A 14,994-nucleotide genomic window follows, 5' to 3' on the forward strand; every position below is an offset into this window, starting at 1 on the left:
AACATACACACATATGGCCAGATGCACACAAAGGTATCCACAATCTCATATACTCAGACGCAGGTACACACACATATAAGTATAATTTTACATGTTTTAGCCACCCTCCTGTTTCCTTACTTTTTGGGTGCCTTTCTTGGGGTCCAGTGGGAATTGGCTGACTGAGGCTGATGGGAGTCTGAGGCCCAAAGTTTCTTCAGTACCTCTCCTCCTCAGTGTGTACCTCCTCCTCCCCATGCAGCGTCCTGTTAGTTGGGAGGATGCGATCTGAACTCACTTCTTTCCTGCAGGTCGTGGAAGAACAATCAAAGTGACAGGGACCTGGTCTGGAGCAATATTAAAGGGTGCCACAGCCCACCAGTAAATTTTCTAGTATCCCAGTGAGCTAGTCTGTACCTGGTTGTGGGCAGCGGGACAATGGGGCTGCTGCTTTGGATCCCCAGGAGTAATGGACCAGAGGCAGCTGCTCAGTTTGCCCTGTGTTAAAAACTGCCCTGGTCCCAGTGATTTTATATGAGAAGCATCTAATTAGACACACGTCATCACTAATGATAACTTCACCAATGGTGGATCAGAGTTTCAAAAAGTAGACTCTTAAGGTTCTGGAATAAGGATGTTTGCCTCTCTTAAACACCTTGAATGCTGACATTGAAAGGGGAATGTCAAAACTGTAAATATATGAAGAAACTTCTAAAAGTCTCTTTCCATATATGTAGAATTCTTTTTATTTATAATTTTTTAGGAGTGTTTCTTGAGTACCATCAAAGCTGCCGTAGGCATTAGTGGTGAAGCTCAGGGGTACATTACCTCCGATCCCAGAACCATTTGGGAATGGTCTCTTCCTGGCAGCCTAAGAGCACGCCTCCAAGGCCCTATTGAATTTGCTCTTTAGTTCCATTAATTCCCGACCGAGCCCCCTGTGATGACATCAGACAGAGCTGGGAGGAGTGACTGCCCTGCCCGTCACTCCTCCCAGCTATCAGAGAGCCGCGTGGGAGGAAGGAGGGAGTCAGAGTGGGACTGGACCCCAGGGAAAGTCACCCTCCTGCAAAAGGTAGGAAAGCGGAAACATTTTGTATATGTGTGTGTGTCTGTGTGTATGTGTCTCTGTATGTATGTGTGTGTGTCTCTGTATCTCTGTATGTATGTATGTGTCTGTGTGTGTCTGTTGGGGATGTGTGTATATGTGTCTGTATGTGTGTCTCTGTATGTATGTGTGTATGTGTTTGTTATTGTGTGTGTGTCTGAAGGTATGTGTCAGGGGTGGGGGAGGGGGGCATGTGTTGTGGACGCCACTGCCAGAAATCCTCACTTTAATAAATAACCCTGTAACTGGTCAGTTACATGGAAATCTTTATCCTGAAATGTAGAATTTATAGGCAGTAGATAATTATTTTCCACATGCAGTCTGATTTGTTATTTTTTTCTAAACTAAAGAGAAACCTCATTTATCTTAAAGGACCACTATAGTGCCAAGAAAACAAACTCGTTTTCCTGGCACTATAGTGCCCTGAGGGTGCCCCCACCCTCAGGGTCCCACTCCCCCCGGGCTGAATAGAGAGGAAGGGGGTTAAAAACTCACCTTTCTCTAGTCCCGGGCTCCCTCGGCGCTGGGGACACTCCTCCTTTGGCCGCCATCGGCTGAATGCGCATGCGTGGCAAGAGCCGCGCACGCATTCAGCTAGTCCATAGGAAAGCATTATCAATGCTTTCCTATGGACGCTGGCGTCTTCTCACTGTGAAAAGCACAGTGAGAAGCGTGGAAGTGCCTCTAGCAGTTGTCAATGAGACAGCCACTAGAGGCTGGGTTAACCCTAATGTAAACAGCAGTTTCTCTGAAACTGCTATGTTTACAGCAGGCAGAGTTAACCCTAGATGAACCTGGCACCCAGACCACTTCATTGAGCTGAAGTGGTCTGGGTGCCTATAGTGTCCCTTTAAACCTGTGCTCCTTCTGCTGTCCCTTGAACTAGACTAAAGCCACAGTTAGTTTCGTAACATTCGTTATCTTTGTTTATGTTCTTGAATATTTTTTGTGATTCTCTCATTCATGGTATAAATTCTGCAAACTCACACCCCACTGCCATACATTACCTGGTTTTTCATTAGTCGTGTTCCTGGCATTTTGTCATGAAAGGGACAAAACTGCTTTAGTCACCAGGTGGAATTCAGTTCTGCAACCATTATATACTTCTGCAAAAGATCTGCTTTATTTCATATCTAATTTTCTTGCTCTGAGTGTCTGAAAACAGGGATGGCTCTGCAGCTATTATACCATGTCTGCTTGTATGCAAGTGGAGCTCTTAATCTGAGAGACACTAAGCACCAACATCTATTGATCTTAATGAAATGATTTGGATACATAGAGTCTGCCCCCAGCACTGAACTTTTCTTATTAATGCCACTGTTGTTTTTTTGTACTTGTCACACCTTCTAGTGTCACACAAGGGGCTCTACACTGAACTGGATACACTAATTAGATCATTTCAGTCAACATTTATCTATGTGAGCCATCATCAAGGCTGGGGTTTGTCATACGTTAAATCGCCTCTGTTGAATGGGAAAGGGGAAATGACAAAAGTAAATATTTTTCCATATACATGAAAATGGATCACTGAATTGACTTAATCCACTTATGACTATTCATTTATTTTTTATTGTATAAGATCTCGCTAAGTAAAACGTGCTTTCCACACTATGCCTTATTAGGTATCAGCTGCACGTCACTGATTCGCACCAACATTCACTAAATGCAAATGGTATATTTACTCTCTGTAATCGCACGTGAGCTAACACGTGTTGAGATCTGAGCAGGGACTAACCAAAATCATATAATTTGTATCCATATTTTAACACGATTCATTGTCTGAGTAGATCAGGTGGCAGGGTTACTAATTTACATACTGATATGATAAATAACTGCAATTAATATGTAATACCATTCAGTATATTTTAAAAGCTGTGGTAAGGTAATTTTCCTGGTCATATAAGGAAGAAAGGATTAAGACCGTTTACTCACTAAAGTGATAATTCAAAATAAATTGCACATTTAAGGCAAGATTAGCCAAACTCAAAGCACAGCTTATTTAGATCAGCTATTGTGACATTAAATTCGAAGTTCACTTTGAATTCTCACTATAGTAAGTAATCATGTGTAAGTACAAAATATACTGCACATTTCTCATTGGCATTGTGTGTAAGTATCTATTTTAGACAATTTGATCATAGTGTTTTTTTAAACATAGAAATGTAAAAGTAAAAAAGCATTTTATTACACTGTGGGAGTTTTTTTGTTTTGTTGCTGTTTTTTTAAAATTAGTTTTGTCCTTGTTTGCTCTCACAAGCCGTCTTAGTTAATTATTTTTGCCTTTGTTCTGTTCTGACAAGTGTTTGTTTAATAATAATTGCTTGCTTGCATTTTTTTTATACATTGTTGGATGAGATAAACCGTTTGTTTAAATTTAATGAATGGTGCAACAGACAAAAGCAGTTAATTGTTGCAAGGCAAACGTCTACTCTCACATCCTATAAATGCACTGTAAATCAGTAATTAGATGTACATTTGGGATTATGTTTTATAGATGCATGTGAAAAGATTTCTTTTTGAAAAGTCTTATACTAATTTCTCAACCAGTTATTTCTTTTAAGGATTGTGTGGGAGGAAAGATCTACAGTGTGTGTATTATGACAGTGGCTATAGTGCTCAAAGTCGTTGGGTGCAAATCCTCTTAGGGTTATTAAACATCCACTTTGGGAGTTTTCAGCGGGAGCTACTTGTAAAACAATTTAATGTTTATTATTTGTTTTATTTTCATTTGATACCCTCAATGATGTTTCAGTTGCAGGGGAGGGGAACTTTACAACTTTGCATACTGTCCATTTAACAGATACATCTACCATTTAATGGGCCTGGCATCTTTTCATAAACTAAATTTTAATCTTGCCGGAATCTTGCCTTTTGAATTCAAATAGAACTTTAGTGATTAGACATGTCCTTACTGACCAGATCTACGTGAGAAGTGACCCTTGAGGCATTGCTAAAGGGTAAACGTAGACTGGATGAGACCACTGCTTAACTCTCTTATCCTTTAACCCCTTAAGGACACATGACGTGTGTGACACGTCATTATTCCATTTTATTCCAGAAGTTTGGTCCTTAAGGGGTTAAACACAGTAATACAATATTAAAAGTTGAACTTTTCTTTCCATTGCGCTGTTCTATTTATGCTGATTTTAAAATGTATTTTTAATGGAATGGTTTGATGCAAGTTTTATTTGTTGCAAGTCCAAGACTAACCTGCGCAGTATTTAAATTTCTGTTTTGTCGACAAACTATTGGTTTATTAGCACTATATTCTGTATTTGATTTATGTATAATAGGTAAAGTGACATTATCACTAAAAGGGCACAACATGCGGGTACTGGACAAAAGTTTGTGAAACATATTCTTAGCACCAGTGTAAATTGAGGACTAAAAATGGTAAACGTAGTAAGTGCCAAAAGTGAAAATGTGGCGGCACTGAAAACTCTTTGTACCATAGCCACTGCAATAAGCTATAGTGGTTGCCATACTTAGAGTGCACCTTTAATTCAAATGAAAAATGTTTTATGTTGGGACATATTTATACATATTTAATTAGGGAGGATTGCTTATCTGCATGAAACATTCTGAAATATCTATAATGGCACATCACATTTAAACTGGTGGGATGCTAAACATCCAAACATCCAAACATCCAAACACGAGACACTGAATCATTGATATTTAAAAACTGAAACGTGCATGTTCCAGATTTGTTGTTTTCTATAAATGCGGTATGTATCCTATGCATGTGAAATGCTGCTGTCTCCAAGGAATATAGCTGAATGTGAAATGGAGTATGTTTCTACATTGGCATAACCCCTATGAGTGAAAAATGTTGATTATTGAAGGTGTTAAAATAGACTGTGGCGTTTTATGGCTCCTTCTGTTCTGTTTATTTTAATTGATTGTCTGGTAACCTACTCCAAACTGTGACACTTCAGATAAGCAAAGCTTACAATCGGTATTGTGTATATTACACAATAAAATATTAAGTCAAACCAGTGACTGTAATGGGTAATTGTCAGTAGCTGAACTAGTTTAGAACAAATACCAGGTGCACAAATAGGAAAGTAAATGCAAATCTTGCTAAAATAAAGAAAAATCTACCCATTACATAAAATATACAAAATATGAATGTGCGCCCACAGACAGAAATCGGGAATTGAACAAATGCATAAAACAACAGAAAAAATTATGTCTATAGTTTATCATGAAGGAATTACACTGATGTGTGCTAAGAATGAAGGACGTTTCACAGAACGTTTTCTTTATTGGTGCGTAAGTGGAGTGGCGTTGACATGGTTCTGCTGTTTTTGGCAGGTTTTGAGGGTTGCTCTATGGTGCCCACCATCTACCCATTGGAGACTCTTCACAACTCCCTGTCCCTCAAACAAGTTAACGAGTTCCTGTCCCTGGTTTGTGAAAAGTTTGCAGAGACCCATTCAAGATCATCTTCAGGTATGTGCTAATGCATAGTTACTTGAAATTATTGTTCTTATTGAAGGGAAGACATTTATATAAAAAGTCCAATGTCTATTTGTCAGAGAAGGAAACTGTTTCTTGCAGTTCAGGTGTGCTCTCTTATAGCCTTCTGTACTATCATCATTTTCTCATGTTCTTTTAGTTTGTTGGGAGTGGGTAGAGTGGGATAAATGCTCATTCTTTACATAAAGGTATGAAATGGTACAAACAATTAATTAATAATTCTAATGCCAAAAAAAGCCACAAAAAAATATATAATTCTCCATATTTTCCATATTTAATCATTTGTACATTCAGGTGTTTATAAAAGTGCTGCGACTAACACCAATAAACAGTTGTAGTATTTGGTAATAGTTTGTACATGTCACCATGCGGGCCGACAGATTGCCTGAACCTGCTGTGAAGATAAGTTGCAAACGACCGTCAGAACCTACAGAGCAGTAGGTAGGAAGAGTTTCTTGGAGTATCTAACCTGTCTGAACTGATGTAAAGGGAGTTGTCTATAAATGAGGTGCTATAGCTGAATGTTTTGTAAGTGACTATTATAGTATAGTGAACTGCCATATTCTGAGCTGTTGGCATGACATAAAAGTAAACATTTAAATAACCAAAATAGTTTAAAATCATTTAATGTATTTCTAAAAAGAAATTTTAAAGTGGGACATACAATTATCAGCGACAATATTAAAACCACCTGCCTAATATCGTGTGGGTCCCCCTTGTGCTGCCAAAACAGCTCTGATGCGTCAAGTAATGGATTACACAAGACCTCTGAATGTGCCCTGTGTTATTTGGCACCAAGATATTTTATGTCCTGCAAGTTGCTAGTTGGGGCCTCCATGGTTTGGAATTGTTGTTCTAGCACATGCCACATATGCTCAATTGGATTGAGATCTGGGGAATTTGAAGGCCAATGCAACACTTTGAACTCTTTGTCATGTTCCTCAAACTAATCCTAAACACTTTTTTTGCAGTATGGCAGGGTGCATTATCTTGCTGCAAGTGGCCACTGCCATCTGGGAACACAATTGCCACATTTTTGCCAGGACTCAAGGTTTCCCAGCAGAACATTGCCCAGAGCATAACATTGTCTCCGCCAACCTGCTTTCTTCCATAGTGCCATCTCTTTCCCTAGTAAATGATGCACACACAGTCGGCCATCCATCTTATCTAAAAGAAAATTAGATTCATCAGACCAGGCAATCTTGTTCCATTGCGTCATGATCCTTTCCTAACACTCCCCTCATTGAAGGTGCTTTGACAGGGGTCATCATGGGCACTCTGACCTGTCTGTGGCTGCAAAGCTCAATACACAGTAGCTTTGTGTGGTCGGACAAGACAGGCTTGCCTTCGCTCCATGGGTGGATCCAGAGTCCAATCTCAGGAGCGGCACTCTGCCAGGCTTGGTTAACATGAGATAATCGATAAAAGATGTTGTGTTGCTTAAAGAACTGCCAGCTTACAATTAAAGACCCTTGGTTTAATTTAAAGAACAGACAAGAACAATAAATCTCATAAAAGTGCTCTTTGTAAATTAAGAATCACATACAATTCATACCTAGTAAGTTTAGCAGCTCACGTATTTTAAAGGGACACTGTAGGCACCCAGACCACTTCTGCTCATTGGAGTGGTCTGGGTGCCAACTCCCACTACCCTTAACCCTGCAAGTGTAATTATTGCAGTTTTTCATAAACTGCAATATTTACATTGCAGGGTTAACTCCACCTCTAGTGGCTGTCTATTAGACAGCCACTAGAGGTCACTTCCTGGGTTCTAGCACAGGTTTCCTGTGCTAGAGCGTCGCTGGACGTCCTCACGCTGTGTGAGGACCTCCAGCGTCGCTCAAAACCCCATAGGAAAGCATTGAAATGATTTTTCAATGCTTTCCTATGGGGAGATGTAATGCGCATGCGCGGAATTTCCGCGCATGCGCATTAGGTCTCCTCGGCCGGTGAGCGAGATCAGTCTCGCCCACCGGCCGACGTAATCACTAGGAGGAGCGTCGCGGAGGCGGAGACAGCGGCGAGGGACATCGCCGCTGTCCCAGGTAAGTCACTGAAGGGGTTTTCACCCCTTCAGTAACCGGGGATTGGTGGGTGGGAGGGAGAGGGACCCTCCAGTGCCAAAAAAACGGATCGTTTTTCTGGCACTGGAGTTTCCCTTTAAAAGAACACTATAACTTTAGGAATACAAACCTGTATTCCTAACAATGTAGCAATGTAGTGCCCCTGTTCCTGGATATATATATATACGTCTCCCTTCCCCTTTTCCACTAAAATTAATAAAATAAAGCTTTTTACTTACCTTCCAGCTCTAACAGTCCCTTGGTGCTGCGCACCTCTCCAATGCTTTCCTATAAGCTTCCATATTACGTGGCAGTTTTACTCGGTCAGTGCAGTTTAAGTGCATTTAGTGGCTATTAGAAAGATAGCCACTAGATGTGAATTTAACCCTTGCAAAGTAAACATTGCAGGTTCCAAAAACAAACAAACAATATTTTACATTGCAGGGTTAAAATGACAGGACCACTGCACCCAGACCACTTCACCATTTGGGTGACTATAGTGGTCATGGAAACAGTAAAATGCTGTACTAGTAACACTTTTTCCAAATATGGTGCTTGGAGAGTTCCTCTAAATAAATTTAAAAGTAAAGGAGCATTCTCACTAACCTTTGCTGTCTTCAGCTGATGATACTGGACTGTCAGATGGCTGCTGGCTGGGCAGGTGGCTGGCCTGTCTTTCAGGATGCCAGACGACTGGTTCCAGGTCCAGAGTGCTGTTACAGTTTTGGTAAGTACCATGCCCAGATATCAGCAGGTGCAGTATGGCTGGCCTGAGTGGGCACAGGCAGCTGGCTTTCTTGGCAGGCACTGGATGGCTGTTAAATGTCAGATAGCTGGCATGAGTGGCCACCAGGCAGGTGGCTATCCCCTGGCCTTGGGCTCAGCATGGCGGTTAAATACCAGATGACTGGCCTGAGTGGCTACTGGGCAGGTGGCTATCCCCTGGACTTGAAAGGCACTCAATGGCCTTTCTTATGCCAGCTGGATTCTGGATGGCTGGTCCCTGGGCTGGGTGGGCATCAACTGGCAAGGCAGACACCAACTTGTTGACTTGGGTGGGCAGTGACCAGCTTTCCCCTGCTTAGGTGGCTGTAGTCACTGGACAGCAACTGGGCAGAGCTGGGCAGCCTGTTCCTGACCTGACTGGCCACATGCTGGTCACATGGTGACAGTAATGAAGGCCTGTGTAGTGTGCAGGCTGGTGGCTACTAATGCATGCCAGCAGGCAGTTGCACTAGGCTGGAGCTGAGTGGTGGGTTAGGGCTGTGCACTCACTGTGCACTGTGACTCACCAGGTCCTTTGATGGTCCCCATTGCCTCCCTTACTTTTAGTGAAGGGAGGAGGTCTGCTAGGCCAATCGGAGGAGTGAAGTCGGGACTATGACTTCACCACCATAGCTCCGCCTCCTGCTCTGATTGGCCTAGCAGCGCTGAGCATGGGAAACTCTGCCATTGCGCCCATCGAGAAGGAGAATAAGAAAGTGAATTTTCTCCTTCTCGGGCTGGGGACTACCACACACTGCCACCAATGGTATTAATATATGAGCATATTTGTTTTACCCCCCTTGTAGTTTCTCCGGCAGCTGAGAAGTGCTGCTGTAAGCTGGAGTAAACTACAAGGGGGTAAAATAAATATGCTCATATATTAATCCACTAAGATCCTCTTTATGCTTTGTGCCCCCCATTTGACAGCCAGCTCAGGGGTGGGCAATTGCCCCGTTGCCCCCTCTCCCTCCAGGATCTGCCACTGCTTCGCTCCCCATGTGCACCAATGAACCTTGGGCGCTCATGATCCTAAAGCTAGTTCACCAGTTGTCCTTCCTTGCACCACTTTTGATTGGAACTAACCACTGCATACTGTGAAAACCCCACATGACTTGCCGTGTTGGAGATGCTCTGACCCAATCATCTAGCCATCACTATTTGGACCTTGTCAAAGTCACTCAAATCTTCTCACTTGCCTATTTTTCTTGCATCCAACACATGAAATTCAAGAACTGACTGTTCACTTGCTGCATAATATATCCCACCCCTTGACAGGTGGCATTGTAACAATACAATCAATGTTGTTCACTTCACCTATCGGTGGTTTTAATGTTGTGGCTTATCAGTGTCAAGTGAATGAACCTATTTACTGTGTCAAGTGAGAGGACTTTTATGGATGCCAAACCTATAAATACTTCCAGTATGCATTTGGCCATAATATGCATCTTTCTCATGTTATAGTTGTGCCTCATTTATACATAACTACCATAGTTTCTTCTAAAAAATATAGATACTTTCTAAACTTGGTTATCAACACTCCTCCTGATTAATTATTAGGTATGAAGGTAGTGTGTTTTACTATGTCTTCCTTTTAAATTTTTAGTTCAAATCTTTCTTTATTAACCTGCTATAAACATTTATTAATATCAAATTCTTAAGGGCCATTTGCATGGTTTTAGCCCACCATTTATGTAATTAGAAGGTTAAAGAGTAACCCTGTAGAATATGTGAGAAGCTATTGCAAAACCTGATTGTGTCAGATTAGCTCAAGGTTGGAAATACGTTAGTATCACTAAGTAGTAAGGAATTTATCTACTGATAATAAATATGCCGGTGTTTTTATTATCAGGTTGTGACTCCATGAATTCACGACGTACATCAAGTGATGTTTATCTCCCCCAAAGAATCCTCTCCTCCTCATCGCTTCCCTTGCGCCAGCGCACGGAAAGACCTCCATGGTGTAAGTAGATTGGATTTAATTCTTCTTCCACACTACCCTAAATTTAGCCTGAAAGCTTTCCAATTTAACATACTGAATGGAATTAATTAGTGAAACTCTATAATTCATTTTTGTTTGGGTTATTTTACACTATCCACTGTAGGGATAGAGACTTTGACATTTATTGGGAGGGAAATGGGCCAAGGAATGAATGGATAGGTGAACAGATTTTATGGGAGTTGCTGAAAGTGATAGAAAATTACATGTGGGGTACTCATCAATCAGGTAAGGTAACACTGAGTCTATGCACATTTCTGCGTACATACAATTTGTTCTAAGCCTTCATCTAATTTCTCCATCCTATTTACTTTTTGCCATTCCACACTATTTCTGTTTTTTCCTTCTAACACGTGTCCTTTCTCAATCACCTCATTCCAGTGTCTACTCCTTACATTTTGTGTGTGATTCCATGGTCTTCTTTAATTCTTAGGTACTCTACAAAATCTTTTGTTTGTAATGTAAACGTAAAACTCTTTATTACAAAGTGACCTGTTGTGTTCTCGGACTACATCTCTGATAGGCACAGCCAAACTTCAGTGCTGGCAGAACACCATAGGAGTTGTAGTTTGGCAACTATTGAACATTCACAATCACACATCACTGTATATGAGTTAATTATGAGATATTATAAGTTCTATGTTTGACTTAAATTTGTATTTGGTGACTAGCATTTCTTTTTCCATTTTGGTATCCTGAAAGTTTCCATAATGTAAACCCAAATACATAAAATATACAAATGTTAGCAATAACGATAACTAATCAATTTGAATTTCAATTTGCAGATAGCAGTGGTCCTTCCAGCACTGTGTCAAGTGCTGGACCCTCATCTCCGACAGCTGTTTTGACTGATTTTGCAGTACGCTTTAACTTTATCGATAAAACATCACTAAGTGAAGAGCAAAGGAAAAAGCTAAATCTTGAAGATCTAGTTCAGTCACATACACCAGCAGGAGAGGACTCCAACGGTGAAGAGTTGTGTCATGAGGCTACTCAAGGAGAAGAATGCTATTGTAATGATCCTGCCAATCTTGCACAGTTAGCTTCTGGTGAAGTACCAGCAACATTTCAGAATTTTAATGCAGATCAAATGCATTTAGGTCTAGAGCCACCCGGAGAAGGATCGCTGCCAAATCTTGAACATTCAAAGGGATTTTGTAGTACCCAGCACATGACTTCTGACAGCCAAAGGATTCCCAAAGAGCAGTCTCCAGTGGCCGAGCAATCTTTAACAGAGATAACTATGCAGGGACAAGAGACCTCACTATAGGTTTAATTCTTTAACACAACTGTTCTCTGTTTACGATTACGTGATAATTTTCTTTTTCATCCAGATTCCGTGTCCAGATTGTGAAACCAAATTATATCCGTAAATATGCTTCAACTTGCAGACATTATGTAAAAAAAACCTCAAAGGATGTTCTAATGTCTTCTGACGATTTCAGTAAATATGTAATTTACTGCTCAAATAACAATTGAATCCGTCTTTAGATGGGCTACTGCCCTACCAATTCTATTAACATCTACCTATATGTTCCCTGGTTTCTTGCAAGGTTGATTCACTATGACATTTTTCTCAGACTTTAAGGAACTGTCTGCAAGATGAGTAGTCCGTTCAAGGCCACAAATTAAATGAATGTGTGGCCTAAAGATGTTGGTCATCCTTCACAAATTGAAGGTTCCTGGCTTGTCAGCATTGTGTTATGCATCCCATTGCATCGTTTGGCCAGAGGAGGTACTACAAATTATTTGTGAACAGCTTATTCAGTTTTACCATGCATATATACTTGCTGTGTGACAAACCGCTTTATATGACAGGAAACTGGGACATTGTTGCTCTTCATTGAAATCATTTTCATAGAAGCCTAGATTTGGTGAATGGCATTCTGGAGAAATACGTTTTCCACATATATACTATAACAAACTGAAGACTCGCTGAGTGCTTCCTGAGCTCAGCACGGAAATGGGTATGGTTTGTTTTTGGGTTTTTTTCTTATTTTTTTTTTTCTTGTTGTTCTTTATTAAAAAAAAAAAAAAACTTTGTTGGACTTTTCACTTAGTCAAAAAAAAATCAAAAAAATCTTGGAGAACACAGAAGATGGCAAAAGCAATCACTGACTTTTTGTAAGCTTTGTAATTTTTATTTTTTACATTTTTTAATGCCGTGGTCCACCCAGGCATATTCCTTTTGGCATTGGAAGTGCCGTTGCCTCTGTCTCGCCAAAGCATAGAAAATGATGCTGTGCACAAAGCGAATACATGTAGGGGGTCTAATGATGCACTATGTTTAGCTGCTTAACATGGTCACTCTAACATTATGGCCACAGTAAACTTGTATCTGTTATCAATGGGCTTCTACTTTCACAAGTCCAACAGATATATTAAGACAAGTACTAAGTAATGTACACTGGTGGAGATAATTAATAGATTGTCTGTTAATCAATGTCAAATGCTACTCTTAAAACAAACCATGTCAAGATGTTAGCAATTATGATTTATTTTTTTGAAGCAGTGTTTGAGTTGAAATGTTTTTCTCGGACTGGTCTCTTGTTTTAATTGCCTACAGAGATGAATTTATTACAGTGAGCAAATCCATTTGCTTTTACCACCCCTATTTACACATACTTTATGCTCATGGTGTTGTTGCATGCAGAAAGCCTATTTTGTATCCATCATGGGTTATTTATTTTTTTATTCTAGCAATATGCTAAGTGGTGCAGCAGCAGGATCATTCTGTTGGTTTCCATGGTGATTGCTAAAGTTTTACAACTTTGCCCTAGAATTAGACTTTATAAATAACTCTGTTTTTTTGTTTTTTTTCATGAGGGTATCTAGTCACATTCAGGGTACTGGTCCAGCTAAACATTTAATATTAACTTTTTTGAGAATGTGTTTTAAGGACAAATTTCGTATTTTGGTAGTAAAGCTGGGCTTGGTATTAATATAAAATGGTCAGGATATTCGGAACCAGCTCATTTATACTGTGATTTATACCACTTATGCCATATTACAGGATTGCCTGTCTTTTTGGACATCCGTCCAGTAAACGATTACATTGCATTTGATTTGAATTGCAAATAGTACTTTATTTGTTACGAGAGCATTATTGACCGAACATAAATGTAATTTTAAAAGGTCTCAAAGCCATAAACGGACATTCGCTCATATAGAAGTCGACTATACTGCCAAGGGGACATCTCTTACAGATGCAGACATGTTTATATTGAGTAGTTTAGGGCAGCTAATATGATTATTGTGGGGATAGGGGAGTCTCCAAAGGCTTCGCTTATTCAAGTCGTATTTAAATACTTGAAAACACTGCAGATTATTTTCTTATAACTCAGTGGCCAGTTGAAGGACAAAGCTAAAAACTTGGGTGCCAAAGCAAGCCGAGCTTTCTTCTTCTTTTATTATTATTATTATTATTATTATTATTATTATCATTTTTATTAAGCCCCATTTGAACAGGTACGTATAATGCCTTGCAAGGATGGGGTATGGCAGTGGATTGGTTCTGGCCATTTTTGGAGAGCTTAAGACACTTTGCTACAAAATTATTAACTCTATTTTTTGGGCATATTTATCAGCTCTCTTCATTGCTATAAGCCAAGCTCTGACATCATATCTCTGCGGCAGTCTCCAATGCAGTATTGCCAGTGAGAGCCAACTGTAAGAGAAATTCCCTGCTATGCTGCTAAACACCAGATATAGAGTGGGTTCCGCGGCTCCTGGAATTCAAAGGCTTGATAACTGCACTTTTTATAGCAGTACTTTTAGGTTTCTCTTGCAGGAAGTATTTCTGTAACTCACGCAGAAAAATATTGATCAACATGCGACACCTGAATCAATAGAATTTGCAGTGCAATGTCAGCATTGTTTGCATTTGAGAACCATATTGATTGTTCGGAAAGTCTTTATCTAACCCTGTACGTATTACAGTCTACTTAAGAGAATAGGTCTTGCCTTTTACACTTCATAAGAAAGGGAAAAAAAAAATGATGGCTACCGGTTTTCAGTCAAGATTTTAGAAGTACATTTGACCTTGAACTTTCCTCTGAAATGTGGTGAAAATCAATGTTCAGATTTTTTTTCTATAAAAAACTTGTTTACTCAAATCAAAGAACAAAAAGGACAGCCTGAAAATAAGATGTTTCACCCCAAACCCCCGTTTGCCCTGTAAAAAACGGAAGCCTTAATTGAGAGCTGTTGTTAATTTGAACAGATATTGGATGTATATTATTAAAAAAAAAAATGCTATTTTCAGAATAAACTTGCTAGTAAAATTTAAATGAGATTAATCTATATTATATATAAAAATATAAAACTATATACAGAAACATTTGTTTTAATTTATATGTTTATCCAAAATTTACAGACCATTTGCCGCTGTGCTGCATATACAGAACGTAGTGTCTGCTTTCATTGTATACCTATTTGTGACCAGTCGATGTACTGTCAACTTGCAAACCTCTAGGGGGATTGAGCTTTGGTGAGCCATTCATCTCCACTATGGCTTTTACATCACTTAATATTGGTGCAGTAGTTTCAAGTAATTTGTCACTTTATATTGTGGTTGTTACTGCGAATTCTGAAACAGTGTA

General features: G+C 39.8%; 1 protein-coding gene across 3 annotated transcripts in view; it reads left to right on the top strand.

Moving 5' to 3' along the window:
* PPIP5K1 (diphosphoinositol pentakisphosphate kinase 1) overlaps positions 1-14,682 on the top strand; it is a 93,874-nt gene extending 79,192 nt beyond the window's left edge. For all 3 annotated transcript variants that reach the window (XM_063448961.1, XM_063448959.1, XM_063448960.1), the window contains 3 exons: positions 5,405-5,542; positions 10,247-10,357; positions 11,179-14,682. In XM_063448961.1, coding sequence (XP_063305031.1) covers positions 5,405-5,542; positions 10,247-10,357; positions 11,179-11,663 — 734 coding nt within the window. In that variant the 3' untranslated portion in view covers positions 11,664-14,682. The remainder of the gene's footprint in view (positions 1-5,404; positions 5,543-10,246; positions 10,358-11,178) is intronic.
* Positions 14,683-14,994: the final 312 nt, after the last annotated feature.

The sequence above is a fragment of the Pelobates fuscus genome, chromosome 3 (genome assembly GCF_036172605.1).
Source record: "Pelobates fuscus isolate aPelFus1 chromosome 3, aPelFus1.pri, whole genome shotgun sequence".
NCBI classification, from domain to species: Eukaryota; Metazoa; Chordata; class Amphibia; order Anura; family Pelobatidae; genus Pelobates; species Pelobates fuscus.